The sequence below is a fragment of the Tauraco erythrolophus genome, chromosome 3, assembly GCF_009769465.1.
Source record: "Tauraco erythrolophus isolate bTauEry1 chromosome 3, bTauEry1.pri, whole genome shotgun sequence".
Lineage (NCBI taxonomy): Eukaryota > Metazoa > Chordata > Aves > Musophagiformes > Musophagidae > Tauraco > Tauraco erythrolophus.
Window position 1 is genome coordinate 63,854,905 of NC_141467.1, and position 20,175 is coordinate 63,875,079.

General features: G+C 41.2%; 1 protein-coding gene across 2 annotated transcripts in view; it reads left to right on the forward strand.

Moving 5' to 3' along the window:
* The first annotated feature begins 11,331 nt into the window (after positions 1–11,331).
* RAB2A (RAB2A, member RAS oncogene family) overlaps positions 11,332–20,175 on the forward strand; it is a 47,267-nt gene continuing 38,423 nt past the window's right edge. For both annotated transcript variants that reach the window (XM_086609348.1, XM_086609349.1), the window contains exon 1: positions 11,332–11,429. In XM_086609348.1, coding sequence (XP_086465474.1) covers positions 11,384–11,429 — 46 coding nt within the window. In that variant the 5' untranslated portion in view covers positions 11,332–11,383. The remainder of the gene's footprint in view (positions 11,430–20,175) is intronic.

Sequence of the window (20,175 nt, forward strand, 5' to 3'; positions counted from 1 at the left end):
TCATTTTTTCCCCATTCAATAGACAGGATTAACAGAACTCCAATTCTGATCAAGGTACTTCTTTAAAATAAGGCTGAGCAAAGTACTACATCTTACTGGTTGGTTTCCCAGTTCCAGTCTACTTTTCTCTAAAACTCAGCTAGATCACATGCATTACTAACCATCAGTTAGACCTCTGTAATTTTCTTTGACAGAAAAGGCAGAGCCCAACATATATACAAAAATGCATGGAATTTACTCACCTCAGAACTTAAGGTCAAACATCTGCTTACTGCAACTATGGTACTTAAACCTGTTCGATCTTTATCTGAGTTGTAGGATAAAATATTTGCAACATTTTAAGAGACACTCATAAACTTAGCACTTATAAAGCTGAACTACTGAACTATTCCTAACAATGGGACAAGTCTATGTTTACATAAAATAAAATAAAAATGCCTGTTGACATTACAGCAGAATTTTAAAGTAAGAAAGTACAGCAAAATCTTTGGTATTTTTTTCATAATTTAAATTAATAATGCAAATTACTGGCAGCAAGTTCAACTTATAAAGATGAAACCTGAAAGGATGAGCCATAAGGTAGACAGAATGTTCAGCAAACCCATCCAGTTCATGCCCCCAAAAGTCTCAATTACAATTTTTCTTTCCAGTAAAAGTGGAAAGAGAAGTAGGCTTAATTCAGACAAATTAGGGATGAATTTACTGGGAAAAACATGTTAGCAAGTCTATGAATCTCCGTATGGCCCCTTAGTTTTGAAAACTAGTCTGTTTGTACAATTGATCTGTGCTTATCTTTTCCTTTTCTTTCTCCTCTCCTCTCCTCTCCTCCTCTCCCCTCTCCTCTCCTCTCCCTTCTCTCTTCTCTTCTTCCTTTCAATGTCTACTATAATCAACATATTTTTTCCATAGGAGTTGTTTTTATTTCATACATGATATTGTACTACTTAAATTGGATATTGCACTATTTCCTCCATTTTTACTGGATATAAATATCATAATTGTAATAAGCTTTTCTCCATGTTTTCTCTTTGCTTCAATTGACATTATACTAGAGGAACTACACATTTTCATTGCTTTCATTTGAGGGAACTGTTTTACTACCTTGCTTTGAGTCATCGGGATATAAACATTTTGATCTCTACTTAGTCTAACTCACGCGAATTAGCTTAGTGCTGCCATACCTTGCTGGGAAGGTTGGCTGTTTCGTTTCTTTCTGTGCCAAGACAAATTGCACTCCCAATACACGGCAGAATTCTATTGCATACCTTCAGCATAGTAAGTCTGATGCATCATGGGAGTGCCCCATTTACTGAGTAGGTGAAGACTGATTAACTCTGTTAGATAAAATATACATAATGGAGAGGATGGCTATGACGTGACTGCTAATGCAAAAAGAATTTATCTAGTGTGCTCCTGGTCACTCTTTTGTCAGGGACATCTCTGCTTTTCTCCATCATGCGGCTGGGTTCCTGTGCATGGCAAGAACTATGGAAAATCTCCACATTACTGTTGCTCGTGGAAAAATTCATTCAGACTCTTCCCTGTATGCTCCTCCATTGCCTCTGTCAAAGAAAACTACTAAGAGTATTGCTAGGAGTAGGCTCCCAGTCCCCACTGTCCATTACAGTTGGACTTGATGATCTTACAGGTCTTTTCCAACCTAAATGATTCTATGATTCTCTTCTGTAAGTCAGCATGCTGACTGTTGTTATATGGCCTTGGCCAGTTGTTGTACAGCTGATGACTTTCTAAAAGAAGCAAGCTTGGTTTTTGTTTCTGAAACACTAAATTAAGTTTCAGAGTTTGTGGACAACTCTGCACTCATACTAGGGAGCACTATATACTGTGTATTTTTTCCTACAGCACCAAGGAGTTCTGCAAAGAGACTGGTCATCTTACCTTTTGAAAACATGGGAAGACTGAAACTGTTACCTAGAAGGGCATTTTGTCAATTTTCATGTATTTTTTGACCACATAAAGTAAGTGAAGGTAATTCTGAAGAAAATACAAATAGGATTGAGAAACGTAGCAGGAAAAAATTTGCTATATAGGAATAGGCCTTGGAGGAGAGAAATGTCAACATACCACAAGGCGAGCCTTAAGGTGATCAGGGCTCAGCACTCTCACAGACTGCAAGAATTTTCTATGCTAAGCAGTTATGATGACATAATTGTGACAACTAAACAAGCTTCACTGTTAAAAAAGATGGGATTACAGTGGCTAGTGATATCATCTGAATTTCAGTTTTAGCAGACAAGAGCTTCCTTAAGTCAAGATGAGATACAACCCTTCTTTCTGTTTGTGGACTAGAAATAAAGAATTGAAAAATCTCTTTTGTAAGTGGTACAGAAGTAAATTATAGAACTATAAAGGAAGAGATTCTCCATCAAAGAGAAATCTGATTAAAAAGAAACTGGACCTTGGGGCCAGAAGAATTACTTTCCTCCTACAGTTATTGCCATAAAACATAAGGCAGAATCCTAGACATCCAAAATTTTGTACTACTTGGGATCTCATGATCAGAGCAACAAGATATTCTCAATAAACATGTGGAAACTGAACATCTAATAATTTGCCATCTGAAACAAATGCAAGCTGACGAGGTGGGGGGGCGTGTTGTCCCATTACAACTCATTCTTCTGGGTTTTTTGCCTTTCTAGGACGTATTGTTTACCTTTCTCAGCCAGCGTATGAATGGCTGACAGTGATACAGGAACCTCACAGAAGAGAAAAAAAATAACACTTTCCCACCTTCTGGTCTATGGAATTAAAGACTTCTTAGCTTACAAAGTAAGGCTACGATGGTACAGCTCATGTGGACAGTAACAGCTTTGATTTAACCTTCACAGCCTGAAGACAAGTGAGTGAAACTGTGCTGAAATAACGTTAAAAAGGCTGGAGTTCTGAAAATGACTCAGTCAAATGAAGGAAAATACATGCAGAAGCACGTGCTGCCCTCCTCTACATCAACAATTGCTGAATATGAAAGGAGCCTACATATGTACTTGCTAAAGTAAAACATCTAATTTAAAATACTTAAGATGAAGCTTGTGGAATGCACAATGAAGAAGTACTTAAAAGAGAAATAAATCTCTAGTTTTGTGCTATTTTAGTTTGTTAAAGTTTAAATAATTTCAGTAGGAACTTAAAGTCTTTTAACATCATTTTAGCTATGGTTTAGCTACAAGCATTTTCATTAGAATTACCAGACATTGCTATTATACCTCTTAGACAAAAATGTAGGGTAGGTTATCTGCTAATATCTTGGTGGAAAAAGATCATTTCTGTGACTCTGACACTAAGATTTCCTCAACTCAAATCTTTTAGCAACACTGCTGACTTCCAGAGTCTTAGACAGTTCCTTACTTTCTACAGCCACCAAAAGACAGAAATGGAAATGTCTGAAAAAGAAAAAAAAATCATTACTATTGGAAGAGAAAAAGAAAAAAAAAAAATAGAGGTTGGGGATTTTTGGGGGGTTTTGGGGTTTTTTTTTGGGGGGGGTTGTTTGTTTGTTGTTGTGTTTGGGGGTTTTGTGGTGGTGGTGGTGGTGGGTTTTTTTAATAAAGCTTCTTTTTAACCCTTTCAGACCAAAATATTTCAATTTGAAAAAAATGTGACCAGGCTTGCCTACTCCCATTCCTTTTTAAGCAAATCAGTTTCCTTAAAGTTGTCTCACTTCTTGCTATGTGCAAACAAGATGTTTTCACGATTTTCACTTCCTGTGAGCCTGTGCAGTAACTTTATTTACTGCCCATGTTCTTTCTATCAAATCACTGCCAAAACAATTTTTAAAATAGATCTAAAGAAAATGAAAAATTCTGCCTCTAAAGTAAAAAATCTTGAAAATTTGTCTTGATGCCAGTTTAAGTAGACTTCTGCATGGATCTCTGACATTTTCTGTGTAGCACTAACGCTCCATGCTTTGCGATTCTTGTTACACAAGCACACATTTTCTAATGCTCCTGAGAAGAAAAAAAAAAAAAATCAACGTATCTTTTCAGTTGGTTTGTTAGTCATTTCAAGGTTATTTCAAGGATCTTTTTGTTTTTCCAATTTTTATGGGAATAGTGTATTAAAATTTATCGTGTGCTGTTTTATCAAACTGATTATGTTTATGTTGAGGCAGCAAAAACAAGGTTATTTGTAAGGAAAAAGATGGTGCAATGATAACAGTGGCAAAGACCATTAGTAAATAAACAGGGATAAAGCAGAGGTCATGTAATTATTTTCACTTGTGCAAAAATCTAAAATATGAATACAGCTGGGAAACTGAAGAACTAGACTTTTACTTTTTGTTGCACTGGCTTGAAAACGTAGTCTCCAGATTATATTTTGGAAACAAAAAATGCTATTAAAACCCAATTTTTCATTCTCAAAAATTATTTATCAAGGTAGATGATGTGGAACAAAACATGCAATAACTATAGTGACTGGAGAAATACAGTGTCTTTGAGAATGCATTACTTTTATTTTTAGCATTCAGCTAATAGCATTTAACTAAGGCTGTTAGTTAAATACTTCACTATTCTAAATAAAAATTTTAAAAAATAAACTCATTTCCAAACTTTTTTCACCAGATCAAAAGCAACAATGTAACTTAGCTTGGGTTTTTTAAAAGTATACAAATTGGCATTAGTAAAACTGCTGTATTTCTGAAAGCAAAACAGAGGCTACAGAAGAGGATGAGGAAATATGCACAGCTTCTGTGCATACGTTCCAGCTGTTGGCTGAAATCCGAGCCAAAGTGGCCTGGACTAGGACCCTCAGAGCCCAAGTCGCACATCCCTCACAGGCGGTACTCTATTCAGAAGTGCAGTCTCCATTTTCCCACTTCACTTCGAAATTATAATTTCTTAAGTCTTTGGCCTGGAAACCCTTCGTCTTCCAAGTCCTCTTGTCCAACTTTTCACTTGAGGTATTTCTTCTCATAATGCCCCAAATCCTCTCTCATTCCAACCCCCAACTTCTCCCAGCCTAGAGGCCTCTAGTCTTTCTATTCCCCACACTCACTCTCCTCATACTTGAGTGGCAGTGTCTAAGCATTTTCAGTTCCTTCCTCCAGACCAACTCTCCTGGAGTCCAGCAGATACCTGCTGCTCTGCCCTTCCTCTTCCCATTGTTCTCTGTGTATACAGCCTCTGCTGCTACCCATACTCTGGGCCTAAAAGTCATGAAAAATAAAAGAGATTCCAATGTGTTTGCTATGTCATGAATTACATACCTAGCAAACCAGTCAGAGTGTAAAGGTTTACATCATTCAAATGTTAAACCGTGCTCACTTTCTTGAAGGCAAAGATTAAAAAAGCAGTGGAAGACAAGCCTATATTCCAGCTCCACAAGTGAGAATCCTATTATAAAGCTCAAGGGATGAAGGACTGGAAATTAAAAGACTAATTTGCTTCATTCTTTCTGTGCAAACAAGAAGCATGCATGAAATCACCCATTCAAAGTAGACAACAATCTGTCAGATTGACCTGAAGAGAGGAACACAGATTTCTATCTGCAGGAGGTAAAGAGATCAAATGCATCTGAGCCCATGCTGATGCTTCCAAATGTCCCTGTAAAAAATGAAACCAAACACAAACAAAAAATGACAACCTCACACTGCCAAAATCAAGCATCTTAAACCCTGCATCTAGAGGGAAAACGCAATTTCATCACTGAACTGGGCTATAAAGTCCAGCGTGTTGTTTGAAGCACTTCACAGAAGACTCAATTAGCAATGAGTGGATCAAAAACCAGAAGGGAATTCCAGAATTTATTTCAGAAAGATGGCACCAGCAAATTTCAATGTTAAGGAGAAAAAAATACAACAAGCAACTTCAGCAGCTCTCTGACTGCAAGTGAGAATTGTTCCCACCTCTCAAGGACATACCTGAGCATACAAGATGCTTGCATTCACAGACTTAACGGATTATGTGTCAATTTTTCAAAAGAACACTGAAAAAAAAAAGTGTGCCATCTAACTCGTATTAAAGAACAATTTTTTAAAAAATGTATTAAAAAATCCAGCATGAGTGGTGGTTTTGATAATACACTGTGAGAGGAAAATATCCATAATTTCACCACAGACGTTAAAAGTCAGTAAATACCACTGCTTGATGCTGCACATCAAAGACATTAAATAGGCTTCTACCATTACTTTGGTTTACAAGTTTGGGACAAGTAAAAGTGTTACGAACCTAAAACCTAAGTATTAGACTCTTAAAATCCTAAGCTGGAAGGAGGAGGTACTATACTGATGAGCTGACAAACCTTCCTCTATGCCACTGTGTTGGATCTACTCTACATAATTTCACATGAGATGGGCTTCCATTCTCAACAGTTATAATAAATAAAATATGCTATAGATTGCTTTGTTACTTACGTAAAATACGAACCTAATCTTCTAAAAATTATTAAATAAAATTCACAAATAAGACAAACTGTAGCATACAATTAATGTTTTGAAAAAGTACATACAGACAGATTAAATGCCAGACACTAGAAAATAACATTTCCTATTCAGCATCTGTATAAATAATTTAACAGCACAAAGGACTGATTTAAAAATTTAAGCTAAACTGAATAGCAGGTAGAGATTGAATTCTAACAGCTGAATGACAGTGCAGTGCAAATTATTATTAAAGCACGGTTGTATTCAAATGTTATGCTAGGGTTCTGCTTTTGTGTTTGAGTTTTCATAAAGAAATCCTGTCTAATGCCTTGCTCTGCAGAGTATCTAGAGCTTTGGATGTCTCCATGGCTCTTTCCTAAATAGCACTAGCAGTGGTTAGGATCCTGCAAACCCTAAGGCTTTGCTATAAACCCCAAGTGAGCTTGCACAGTGATAAATGATGGAAATTTAGTGAGAATGATAGAAAAAAAGAGCAAGCTCTAGTTTTCTCAAGTGTATCAAACTTGCCAGAATATCACCCTGATACTGTCATCTTAATGAAATATTTCATCATATTTCTAAAGAGCATATTATATAAAATCATTAACAAATAACATGTATTATTCAAGAGAACATTAACAAAAAAACAAAAGCAAAGCAACCCTCTGCAAGCATTATGTTTCAATATTGAATAACCACTGCTTCTTTTATATCTCCTGGCTAATAATTTTTTTAATAAGTGAGACTGAATCCATGGTAGCCTTCTATTAAAGTATTAATGCCTAACAAAAGAAGATACTCATTTGTCTAGGAAACAGAAATTTAGACAGGTAACAGGTAAAAATAATTTAAAAAAATACAATATCTGTTTACTTACATGCCTCTTAATAGCGTTTAAACAAATGTGTGCTAAACATAACTTGGAGGAAAATCAATTTTGCATTAATCTTTAGTTGGAGGCATCTGAGAATTGCAGAATGGTGATAACATTCAATAACTCAGGCAGCAAATTAGCTTGTATTTACCACGGGATAGCAAAGCAACAAATTCTTGCATGTTTTCCCTGCAAGCCTCTACCAAACGCTGATTCCATAAATATTCCAACAGCAGCATCACTGAAATGCTCCACAGTCATGCACATCTAAAACCTCCAGCACCGCCTGCTGCCTGGCTAACCAGAAGAGGCCTGGTTACCTGTTCACTGTGCAGTTGCTGACCAAGCCAAGCAGCCACCGGGCCAGCCAGCAGGGCACAGCCCTGCCGCGTGGGTCACATGCAAGTTGGTCACCTCTCCAACTCACCAGGCTGCCAGAGCAGAGGCAGGTAGGGCTGCCTTCTCTCCGAACCGCCAGTCGCCATCAGCAGGCTGTCAGATGGCTAAGCACCGGTGTTAAGGATACCTCCCATTTCACTGGAGATTCTGCAGTATCACTGTTCTCTCTCCATCAGCAACCTGAAATTTTACAAAATGGAAATTCTCTTTTCTGATCAGATTTAATTCAATCTTGTCAGGCCAATTTTGCTTGTGTCAATCCTGAAGTCTAAAAGATCACATAATTTGGAAACTAAAAGACCAAATCCCATCAGCGAGGTAAATACACTTGAAAATTATTACCCCAGGATGTGGAGGAGAGATTGCCAAGGCTTGACGAGCCCTCAGAGTGATACCCTTTCTGGCTCAATCATGTAGGAATCCCTGACACCATCAATGGAGACATGGAGCATGTCGTGAGTGACTGCAGGGCACTGGAGGAGAAGGTGAAGGACACAGAAGCCCACACAGTTCTCCTTCATACTGCCCAATACAGTCAAGGGAGAGGCTCCTGTAGGAGAGGAGACTGAGTTAATACCTGTCTGCATGACTGGTGTAACAGAATGGGGTTTTTTCACAACCATGGGAACCTCTTTGAGGAGTGAGGACTGCTGGGCAGAGGTGGGATCCATCTGGCAAAGCTGTCGAAAGCACACAAAAGCATGTCAAAGCACACAAAAGCATAGTTTGTGTGGCTGTGGGACAAGAATGGATTTTCCTGAAAGCTAATATGGAAAAATTAAAGCTTAGCCACTCCTGTTCCCCAGTTCAGCAGATGACCCCAATAGTGCCAGAACAAGGTAGGGTTCAAGAGTGGGTTAGTAGAGGCAGAGCTGCCCCATCTCTATTAGCAGCAACCTTCACTTGTACTGGATGAAATCTTATCGAGGTCACACAAACCCGTGTGAACACCAGCTGAAGGGCGTACCTGCAGAAGAAGTATATATGAATATGGCACCAATCATTCTTACCCAGCTGGACTGAGTTGAGATAATGAACTAATTACTACTAATTACTAATCAACTCAAGGTACCTATCCTGCCTGCAAGAGGCAGGCCATTTCCTCCTGGCTGTGGAGGATGCAACAGCGTCCTTTGTGCCGCAGCCCAGGCTGGTGAGCAACATATGAAGACTTGTTTTAGTGTCAATTCTTGACTGGGTTTAACTCCTGACTCCCATGGCAGCTTTTCTTTCACCCAAGGTACTCTGCTCCATCCAGATGTCAGTTTTCATGATCATTATTAGGACAGGGAACATAGAGGCAGACCCCTACACACACAGATATCTGAAAACAGAAGCCTCACTTTCATAGAAAACAAGGCAAAACCTTGTTTTTCTAAGAAAACTTGCTCTGGATAAGAATTGTTAATTAACGAAAAACCAATTTAAAAATTTAGTTAATGAAACTTCACTTCTTGTACATAAAATCATGAAGTGGCTTTCTTCCATGCATAAAGGGTTTTTAAACTACCAGAAAATTTCACATGCAACTTCCCAATGCTCTGTCTTGTCCAGGCAGGAGCTATTCAAGACTTTCATGAACAACCTGGGTAACAAAATGGCCAAGAGGTAATAAAAAAAAAAAAGAAATAAATACACTTGACAAACTGCGAGGCCCTGATCAAAATTACTGAAACTTAGCAAGGAGGAAAAAAAGTACTTAATGATGAGAAACCAAATGTATAGATACATTTAGGCAGTAACCATCTGGAACAGAGATGCAGGAGAAAAAATAAAATTCAGATGCTGTTGGGAAAAAAAAAAAAGAAAAAACCCACATTCAGAGAATAGCAAGACTGGAGATACTCATATGACTTTGTTTTGAGGTGATGAGGCTGGTGTTACAGACACACGAGAACTGCTATTCTGGACTCCACTCTAGTGCTGAGAAACTGGAAGTAGTATAGAGGAGGAAAAAAAAAGGAGGAGAAAGAGGATTGAAAGGGAACATGGAAAACGTGAATTTTTCAGGTGGAAAAGGTAGATATAGTCTAGAATATATAAAGGAGCTCCGCTCTCTTTATAGCAATCAACTTTTTTGCATGTTCACAGGTAAGAGGACAAGAAAAAAAATAAGCTTAATTTTGGGCTTCAGGTAATGAAATATGGAAACAGGATTTGGCACAATCAGCTTTATTGAAAGATTTACGAGTAAGGTAGACGCACACTTGTTAGAAGCGGTGTAAGTCAATGTTGTCCAAGTTGTTGACCCAACACACCAGAGATAAAAATCTTTATAAACTTAAAAGCTACCAGACTAGTACAGCCAGAATGGTAGACCTGTGGGTTCATATGAAGAAAATGCCAATGGCCCTTCAACAGTCCCATCACTGACAGTCAAAAAACAGCTGAGCTGAAGGGCACCCGAAAGCATCATCAGCCTTGGTACCTGACTGGAGAGTCCTAACGCATTACCACTGCCGGGCATCTGACATAGCCTTAGCGCGGTACTGACCCGTGAGCCAAGCTACCTTTGACTGCTCAAGAGCTGAAGGTCTGGGTACATGGGACACTTTGTGAAGCAGCTTAGGCTAAGGAAGGCCTTTAAGCTTCTTTCAACCCACCAGTCTCGTGTGAACTCTAACTAGAACCCTAAACAGCAGCTGCGAACTTCAGCTACCCTCCTGGGTCACTGCTTCCAGGTAGATGAGGAAAGACAGAAACCGAGGGGAAAATACCCTTTCCAAGCCCGAACTCCAGTTTTGTAAGTGACGAACACAAACTTGTATAGAATTGTTCACTGGTGTTTATGCTTAGAGGCCTCTCTAGCTCACAGCAGGCTTAGCAGCCTTAGATCAAGCTCATTTTTTTCCTCAAACCTCTCAGCGAAAAGTACCATAAATGCTTCAAATAGCAGCGTTGGGTTTTTGTCTACAAACTGTCGCTCACCCCCGACCCAAACCGGGAGCTCAGCAGCGCCTGACACAAGCCCGGCTCCCACCATTCTCCCTTGGCCCACCTGTCCCCGCAAGGCACCTTTCTTCCCTCACCCCACTGCGGAGCCGCTCGAGGGTCACCGCAGGGGAGACGCCGCCGCGCCCGCCGCCACGACACCCGCTCTACCGATGCCCCGGCCTCCCGCCACGGCAGCGCCTCGCCGCTTATTCCTCCCACCAAAGCGAAGGAAAAACAGCAGCCCCGGCGCCCGTTAGAGCGCCCGAGAGAGGAGGACCAGGCCGACCGACGCCCCGGACCAAAGACCCACCGCCTCCGGGCCGCCGCCTCCCCTCAGCCCCACGGCCGGCAGGGCGGGGCGGGGCGGGGCGAGGCGGGGCGGGAGGCGGAACCCCGCCCCCGCTCCGCGCGCGCCGGGCCGGCGGCTACCTCAGCACTTCCGGGTCGGGGGCGGGGCGGAGCGAGGAGGCGGGCGCGTGACGTTGCCGGAGGGGTCCGGGGCCGTTCGGCGCCTGTTATTGTTCTCGCCGCCCGCTTTTCCCGCCGCCGCGTCTGCCTTCCCCGGCGCCTCGGGCAGCGGCGGGAGGGCAGCAGCGACCGAGCGAGCCCGCCAGCGCAGGGGCGGAGGTAGGAGGGAGCGAGCGGTGCCCGCGGAGGCGCCCGGCGGGAGCGGGCCGCCGCCCGGTGGCCGTTAACCGTTTCCACCTCTCCGCAGCGCGAGCCCTGACAGCGGGGGCCGGGGGAGAGCGCGCGCGTCACGAAGGAGCGAGCGAGCGAGAGCCGGGAAGCGGGCGGCCATGGCCTACGCGTATCTCTTCAAGTATATCATCATCGGGGACACGGGTAAGCGGCGAGGGCGGGGAGGAGCGGCCGCCCCGGGAGAGGGGGCGGGCGGAGCGGAGAGCAGGGCCCGGCTCCCTGCGCCCATTTCCGCAGTGCTGGCGTCGTCGACGTGGTGGCTCTGCGCGAAGAGGCGGCTCTCCCCGCCTTTGCGCTGCGCCCCGCCCGGGGCCTCGGCCTGCCTCTCGGCAGCTCCGCGCCTGGCGGCCTTGGGCTCCGCACCAGGCCTGGAAGCCTGGCGGCCGCCTCCGGGCCCGGCGGACGGGCCGCGGGGCAGGTCGGGCTGTGTCACGCCCCTGGCTGCGGCGTCTGAGCTGGGGAGGGGGGAGGACGAAGGCGCTGTCACTGCAAAACTTGTGCCTGGGTAGTGCCCCTGATTTGCATCCCCACAGCGATGAGGCCCGAAAGGTGCCACATGCCGTCTTGCAGTTTTGGGGTGAGGCCAAGGCTGCTGCTGTCAGGTACCTTCAGCTCAGGCCACAAGGATGCCCTTTCCAGCCCCAGCTGGAGGTGCTGTAGCAGACTCTTAAAGTGTCGAGACATGCTGTCAAAGGAAAGCTAAAAGCCCTAGCTCTTTACTTCTAATTTACAGGGCCTTTCTTTTCTTTTTTTTTTTTTTTTGACTATATCTTTTCCAGATGTTTCATGTTGCTTATGTGGTCTCTTCCCTTCCTCATGCATTTGCATGCCACTTTTTAAAAAACTTGTTTCGTTCTACTTGTCATTGACTGCTGTGTGGCAAATAATAGTGCTTACAAATGCTGTAGGCATAACCATATGCTGAGAGAAATTGCTGTTTGAAGCCCCTTTGCCAATGTATTCTATGCTTCATTAGCATAGTGTGGATATAAGTAGCATACTTTCATCAAACTGTTGTCAGGACAAAGTAACTAACATAGCTAACTATTGTGCATCTTTCTTGTTTTCCTCATACCTGAATAAATACCTTCTTTAATAAGTTCGATGACACAGCTGTCATTTTACAGGCTATTCTAGGGATACCTGCATAATTGTGCTTCATACCAATGCATCAAATTATCTGTTGCTAGGGTGTAATTACACACTACAGTTGCATTACACGTGAGGTTGTTAAATACACTGGATGCAACTAGTATGTGATTTTTATCTTTTTTTTAAACCTACATTTAAACTCTGGAAGGCTTTTTAGACTGCTGCAGTAGCACAAATGAATCTTAAGAAATATATCATAGCCATAATGATTGTGTTGGAAGCATTAGGCTGTAGATGATAAGTGAAAATTCTAATTTTTCTTGAGTATTTAGGTGAATGACAGTTCATTAAACCAGAGGACAAGATATTACTTGAGCAGATTCAGGGGAAGTAAGAAGAGATTTGCCTGCCCAGGGTGATGCAAAATGGTAGTGCAGAATTCAGAATGATAGTGCTTCAGAACAAGTGGCCAATTCTGGTGCATCTCTAAAACTGTAATCGTTAAAGTGATACAGACAGCAGGAAACAATTGGTTTGGTACATTGATCTATGCTGATTACATTTTTACAATGAAATGTCCTCAGCGTAATGGTCTGTGCTGCACTTTTGCATTTCATTTGCTTGAAATGTGAAATACAGAATGTATGTGTGTCACTTCTGAAGTTTTCAGCTACTTAAGAGCCAAATATGGAAAGAGTGAGACAGAGAGGAAAGCAGCTCACAAGTTTTAGTTTTTTGTTTGTTTGTTTTTTAAGTTCCAGTGGCTTTTATTCAGAGTTGCTACAGGAAGCTAATTAAAACTACTGCAATGATCATTGTTGAAGTGGATTAAATATGCCAATAGTGGTAAGTTGGTTTTGCTTTTATTTAGGTCTCCTATGAGCCTTTTAATTATTCTAATATAGCTAGTACTGAAGAGCCAATTTATGTTGCGCACAGTTGTCTGTTGCCAAAATGACTGTGATGGTTTAGGTGTTGCTACTGTTCCTCAGATGAAGACAGCTGAACTCACAGCTCTGCTGATGGAAATTAAGAGTGGATCAGGACTGTCCTGTCCAATTCCAGTGGTGGTCCGCCACAGCATTCCAACCAGTGAAGACATCTTAGTGGCCTTCCAGGCCATATAATTTTCATAGTGATCAAGAAACTTATCTCTGTGACTTGATTTACAGTCTTTGGAAATGGATCAGCTGCCTGGTGACTCAGCAATTAGTTGTAAACAAACTGTAGGAGAAAAGTAAGACAGCATCAGCTGAGGACAGATGTTAACATTTAGCTCGTCTTCCTTTTCAGCACTTCAAAACAAAGTGGGTTATGCAAGCCATAAACAAACCAGCTAAAACCCCCTGCAGTTATACAAGACACCTGCGTGTGTCTTCTCTGAATTGTGATTCCACATGCTTTCATCTGCTTAAACACAGGAATTCAGTATGATCTCAGTCTCTTAAAATGACAGCCGCAGAAACTGACTGTGCCCGACTGCTTTTTCTCAACAGCTCTTGTCCTCTTGCATTGCTTGCATCATTGGTCATTGACGTTCAGTGACTTTTTCTTTTGCTGGTACTTCAGGTGCAGTGGCTTTATGAGCGTGCATTGATTATATCCTGGTTGTTACATTTTATGTATATTTAAAAAGCTTTTTCTTTGTGGTCTGAACTGTTTTAAGATCTAGTTAGTTTTCTGTTGTGGGAGAGACCTGCAGTGGCATTACTGTCTTTCACGTACTCAAACAACATTGTCATAAATCCGCGTGGTTTTTACATGGTATCAGTGGTACAGTAGCTGTGGAATTTCACAGAGTTGTTATCTTTAATAGAAGAGTACAAATAGTATGGAATACTGACTACTGTGAGAGTTAACCAGAAAAAATATTTTTATCTGAATATTTCCAAAACATTACAGGAGTTTGCATATGCTTTTAGAAGCATAGGTGGTGTGTTCTGCTCAGGGCTTTGAGACCTTTGCCTTGATGGTTGATACTGTCTGTTTCATTTTGATTGCCGGTAGGAGTTGGTGTGTTCATCCACTGTTACATACGCATCATTTTGTCTGCCAGTTGAGATGGACTTTGTTCTGAGCCAGAGTGATCACTCTTAGCACACAAGGGTTGTCTGTTTTTGCAGTTGGTGACTGAAAGCCTCTAATTTTTTTTCTTATATTTTTTTTCTGTGTGATGGTGAAATCTTCTTTTCTGCTTATATGTAATGATAGCACAAGGGGCAATGGCTTTAAACTGAAAGAGGGTAGATTTAGATTAGATATAAGGAAGAAATTTCTTACAATGAGGGTGGTGAAACACTGGAACAGGTTGCCCAGTGCAGTTGTGGATGCTCCATCCCTGGAGGTGTTCAAGGCCGGGCTGGATGAGGCTTTGAGCAACCTGATCTAGTGGAAAGTAGGGGATTGGAACTGGATGATCTTTAAGGTCCCTTCCAACCCAAACCATTCTATGATTCATTCTATGATTCTATGTTTATAAGCTTAATTCCCACATGGGAATAAACTGGGAATGATAGATGAGATATCTGTGTATATTAGAGCTGGATTTTTTTTTCCAGAATATTTAATATGCATAAACTAGGATTTTTCTTATATCAGGGTATATTTACGGGATTCCACCAGAGAATGCTGCTGAAATTTAGTATGCCTGAAATACCGGTTTTGCAATGGTGAGATTTCTTTCCCCCAGCATGATTTGTTGGTTGTGTCCCATCTAAATGTCTCTTAATGATCAGTGTTGCTGCATCTTCCATGAGCAGTCTGTCTTCTGTGTTTCTTGAATGTGTCGGTTCAGCAGCCCTCAGAACTTCTTGTGTAATGAACTTTCACTTGCCTTTCAATTTCAGTGGATAGTTACTGATTATAAACCAGCAATATCTCAAAGATATTCTTATTAGGGGAGGATGATGAGAGAAAATAAAATTGCTTGGTGATCTAATTCTCCTTACTCTCTAGAGTAAAGAAAGCTGTCTAGTCAACCATTTCACTAGTCTAGGAGATTCTCAAATGTTGAAATTAAGCAATTGAATTGGCTGTATTTTTCAGTCCTTCTTGTGAAATGTTTGTACTGTCCATGCACTTTGTTCTGCAACAGCAGCTGTTTTTAGCTAGCAGTGTGCATGACCAGAGCCTCTTGCCCTTATTTTCTACAAATATGTAACAACACTTCACAACTGAACTGGTTTTCATCCCATCAGAGCTGTTGTTAACACCCCATGATAGTTTGAGAACTTCATGCTGAAAACCAGAGTACTGACTTATATCTTGTTTTGAGACCCTTTGATGATCCTTTGATCTCTAAAAGAGCAGATATTAGGTGTTGTGTAAGTACATCTTCTTAGCCTCTTGTAAGAAGTGAACTGGAAGTAACAAACTGTAAATGGATGCCCATACAAATGGTTTCATGAGACTGTTAGTCTGCCCTTGTACTACTTCTAACATTTAATTAAAAAAACCCAAACCAAATACCCTCACTCCCCCAACCTTGACTAAAACCATTTTGTTATGAATGGCTAGTAGTTTTCTAAGTCTTTTGCGATCATCCAGGACACTAAGAGGTTTTCTCCAGGCTCATGTAGTTTAATTTTATTTGGAAAGAATTTTTATTTATTTATTTTTAAAACCTGCAGAGTTAGCAGTTGTGTAGTGCCATACCAAATGAAATATGATAAAGCTGAACAGCTCCTTTCAGTTTGTAAGTCTGTGCTGATTTTTGTGTAGAAAGGAAAACTTGCATCATTGGTTTCAGATATGATGTTGTAAATAATTTACAGTAATTTTTGTTTATAAAGTATTGAAGCTGAATCAGATTTAAAAAGAGTTAAAAAGCTATTTTTATGCCATTACTTTTCCTAAACTTAAGTAGCCATCGTGAAGGATTTTTGGAGGTTGTTTTTCTTCCCTTCTTGTCCATGCTGTAATTGGTGTGTCAAGTCTCTTTGCTCTGTACTGGCGGTTTGGAATTTTGTAGTTTGTCCTTCCTGTTAATTTAAATACAGTTTTCCCATTTGACAGAGTTGTGACTAACAGTTAACTGGCTGAAAAGAGGTTAAGAAAAATCTTTCCTTTAGGTTAATGTCTCATGCTTAGGCCTGTGAAAGTGTAATATTGCACTTTGCTGAGTTGCATAAAGATGCTGTGGTTGGAAAGGAAGGTGTGAGGGAATGAGCTGTGACCTGTGATAAGAAAAGAGCTTCTGAAACATCTGGAAGCTGTGCAGACTACTAGAAAGCGCTAGAAGTAGTTCGTAAGCCAGGTTAGGGGTATGTAACTTGACATTTGTAGTATTTAATTACCTGTTTTAAATCTGAGCTGGTTTTAAAGTCTGTTATTTGAGACTTGTCCATTGTTTGAGATCATCCTTAGACTATTTAAAGATTTATTTTTTTTTTTTCCTCTCTCTGAAGGAAGCTAAGAGAAGCAGGAAGCTAAGAGAAGCAGGAAGCTTGTTTCGTCTCAGTTGATATTGGGGCTTTGGGTTTCATGGGCATTCAAGTTGACATAGTCGATTTCATGGGAAAGGATGAGATCTAGCTCCCCTTACCTTGCGGTGGCTTCAGTAGTCTACCATGGGCTGAATCAACCTGCTGAAGCAGTAGAAAACTACCTACTGTTTGGGTTAACTTTTTACTTGGTGGCTGAATCAGCTCACTTGGCCTGGGGAAGTGCTTTCCAAGGTCTGGAGTACTTTCAAGGGAGGAAACTGGACCTAGGAGGATCGGTGAAAGCAAGATACAATAAGGGGAGTAGGTCTTCATCTCTGTGTGTGGTAAGCTGATTGATTACCCTGTCTTGTGAAGGAACAGAAAGAAAAATACAGTTCTATGAGATGGCTGAGTTAATCCAATGTTTATCTGCTACCAAAATGGGTGGACCTGGTTACCACTCCTTGTCTCAGCTATGAACTTCTGCTTCTTAGCTGTCAACATCAGTGCTTGTCTGATCCTTCAGAGGGCCAGTTCAGCTCACAAAGATGAGTTAAAAAACAAAACCAAATAAATAACAGGTACAGGCAGAAAACTGAAAAAACTGAGGTGAAACTGTGTGGGAAGGAGTCAGTCTACCCATCAGAGGCAGCTAGCAGATTAACTAAAGATATTTGTCTTCAGGATTCACTTTTCATACCCAGGTTAGGGTGACTACTGCTGCAGTTCTTTTCCTCACTACTTTTCTTGGGCTATAGTGGTGCTTATGTGAGCAAGTAAGGAAATTATCTTAGCCCCCGTCCCCCCTTTTTTGAGGCATTTTTAGTGTCGAGCCAGATCTGCTTTCAAAGGCACTGAAACATCAGTGGAAGGAACAGGACCGCAGCAGTTGGTTGCATTGTTGTGGATCCTTTTCTCCTGGCTGTAATCTGACAAAGATGAGTTTCTTCTAGTGATAAGAAAAGCCTGGAAGTTTTCCTTATGGTTGACAGTAGTGCACCTCTGATTTTGCAGCTGACAACTGAATTTTCCTTGCCCTATTCACAGGGAGCCGTAGGATGTGGAAGGGGAGAAGGAAGCAAGTCAGCTTTTCTAGCACAAGCCGTTTAGCTGACTTGACTGCATCATCACCTGTGCTGTGGTTCCAGAGCTGCTTTTTAAATTGCCATGAGTGCAGCTTGCTACTGAAAAGAGCAACCTTTCCCTTTGCTGTGTATTTAGTAGCCCTAGTCTCCTGTACATACTGGTGTTTTGAGTGACTGTAGTTTTCCGCTGGATCGGTTTCTTCTTCTTCTTCTCGCTGCATAATCTTATGAGTGACAAAGGGAGAGATTAGTTTTTACCACTTAGCTGTTCTGGCTTGCTGAGCAGTGAACTGAACACTAGTGTTGCTACAAGGAAGGGAAATGTTGGAGTGTGGCTGGGCCAAGGTAAACAGTAGCAAAGCTGTGACAGCCCTTTGCCTGGGGGAACCGACTAGAGCAGCATCCAGGTAAAGAGGAGGCTGTTAAGGGAGGCAGAGGAATTTGGAGAACCAACTCAGGCTGATAGTTTGGAATTCAGAGATAGAAGGTAAAACTACTGTAGTACAAGTTCACTTCCCATTACTATTTGGATGTTAAGAAGTGATGAGGGGATGCTAGAACAGGCACTTGCAAAGAAGCACACTGCTCCCCTCTGAGCACATAATCCATTGTTTTAATTTGTTCCTAAGCAAGAGTTTTTGTTTACTGTTTGTTGGTAAAGTGTATCCAAGCTCTGCTCATTTCTTGGTTTAAGATATCAAGATTTTTTTCTCTGGGGGTGGTTTATCTGAAGCTGTATTAGAGTAATTATGTCAGTAAAACAGAGAATGAGTTAATAAATAACAGTCTGTCCCTTTTATGTTCTACAATTGACTATCACAAGACATATTCAACCACTTTTCCCTCATTTCAGGTGTAAGATTTACAGTGCTAAGTGAACGAGATCTGTAGTAAACAGCCAATTTGCTCTTAAAGTTAACCAGTGTAGTTACTTCAAACTGTCTATATGCCATGGAGTTAGCTGCCATGCAGCTATTAATTGATCTTTGCAGCGTCTGTTTATGTCACAGGGTGGAAAACTGCTCAGGAGTTGTATACAGCTCCTGTTCTTGGTAGAGGTTCCTGGCTGTGCCTATGATAGCACAGTAGGCTCAGGCTCTGGAAGGGAATGGGCCACAAGCTATTCTCACAAGAACTGTCCTGTTAACAATCTTGAAATGTCTTAAAACTATAAAATTAAAAACAAAGTATTACTATTAAATGTAGGCATTACAATATTTATAAGTACTGTCTAAAACACATTATTTCCTAAACTTAACAGGCAGTACAGCTTCATTTGCAACTTCTTGAACCTCTTTTTCAGTCAACAGTACAAAACTTAGGGACTTCCAGATGTTATTTGCTGGGAGGTTCTGAAGTAACAGGAGTGGGACAAAGCAGAAACTAGTTATTGCTTCTCTTTCTGTATGTGAACCCATCAGTCTGCAGTCTCCTCCTGAAAGGCTTGGTACATAGAAGTATCTAGAGGTGCAGTCATCTTGTGCCAGTTTGAGACAGGGCTTGCATCAAAGGGACTGTGCTTGTCTGTCATCTTTGCTGTGCTGATGCTGGTGTCTGTATGTTCTCCTGAACCAACAAGCTGGTCACCTGCCTTAGAAAAAAAAGAAATCTCAGATTGCCACTTAAGAACTAATGCTGGGACACCTAATCAAGTGTCACTTTGATTAGATTTTGAAATATTTTTCTAATATTTGTAAGATTTGTGCAGGACTATTGGATAGTTTTGAGATTCTGGCTTATCCAATGATACTGGAATCACTTTGTAAGATTAATGGCAAAAGCTATTCTACATTCTATTTCTGGTGTGATTTATAGATTGTTTTTTGTAAGTGGGATTGTGATTATGTTCAGCGATGGGGCAGCTATATTTCACTGGTGGTATAAAAGTTACTGTATATGTAAGCAGTGTTCTGTGAGTAGAAGAATTAGTAATATTTTAAGATTCCTTAGAGATTTGTATTCTCTGTCCCAACAGCTCCAGTATTCTACCTGTCCTTCTCCATATTTCTTTCCTAACTCCAGTGCTCTCCCCCATTCCTCATCCACTAATTTGGTTGGACAAAATCTATACATGCTTCCAAGATGCTTGTGTTCCAATGGCTTGCTGTGATAAGCCAGAGAGCTACAGAAAAGAGATCCGTTAAGGCAGAGCTACACGCTTTGCCTTGGGCTGTAGTTCCGTGCCACTCTAAACTGTTGATCTGCTGGCTGCTGCATTTCTCTTCCCTCATTTGAACTAAGCCTCATGCTTGTCTGACCCTACATTAAGCCATTTCTGTTTGTTTTGTA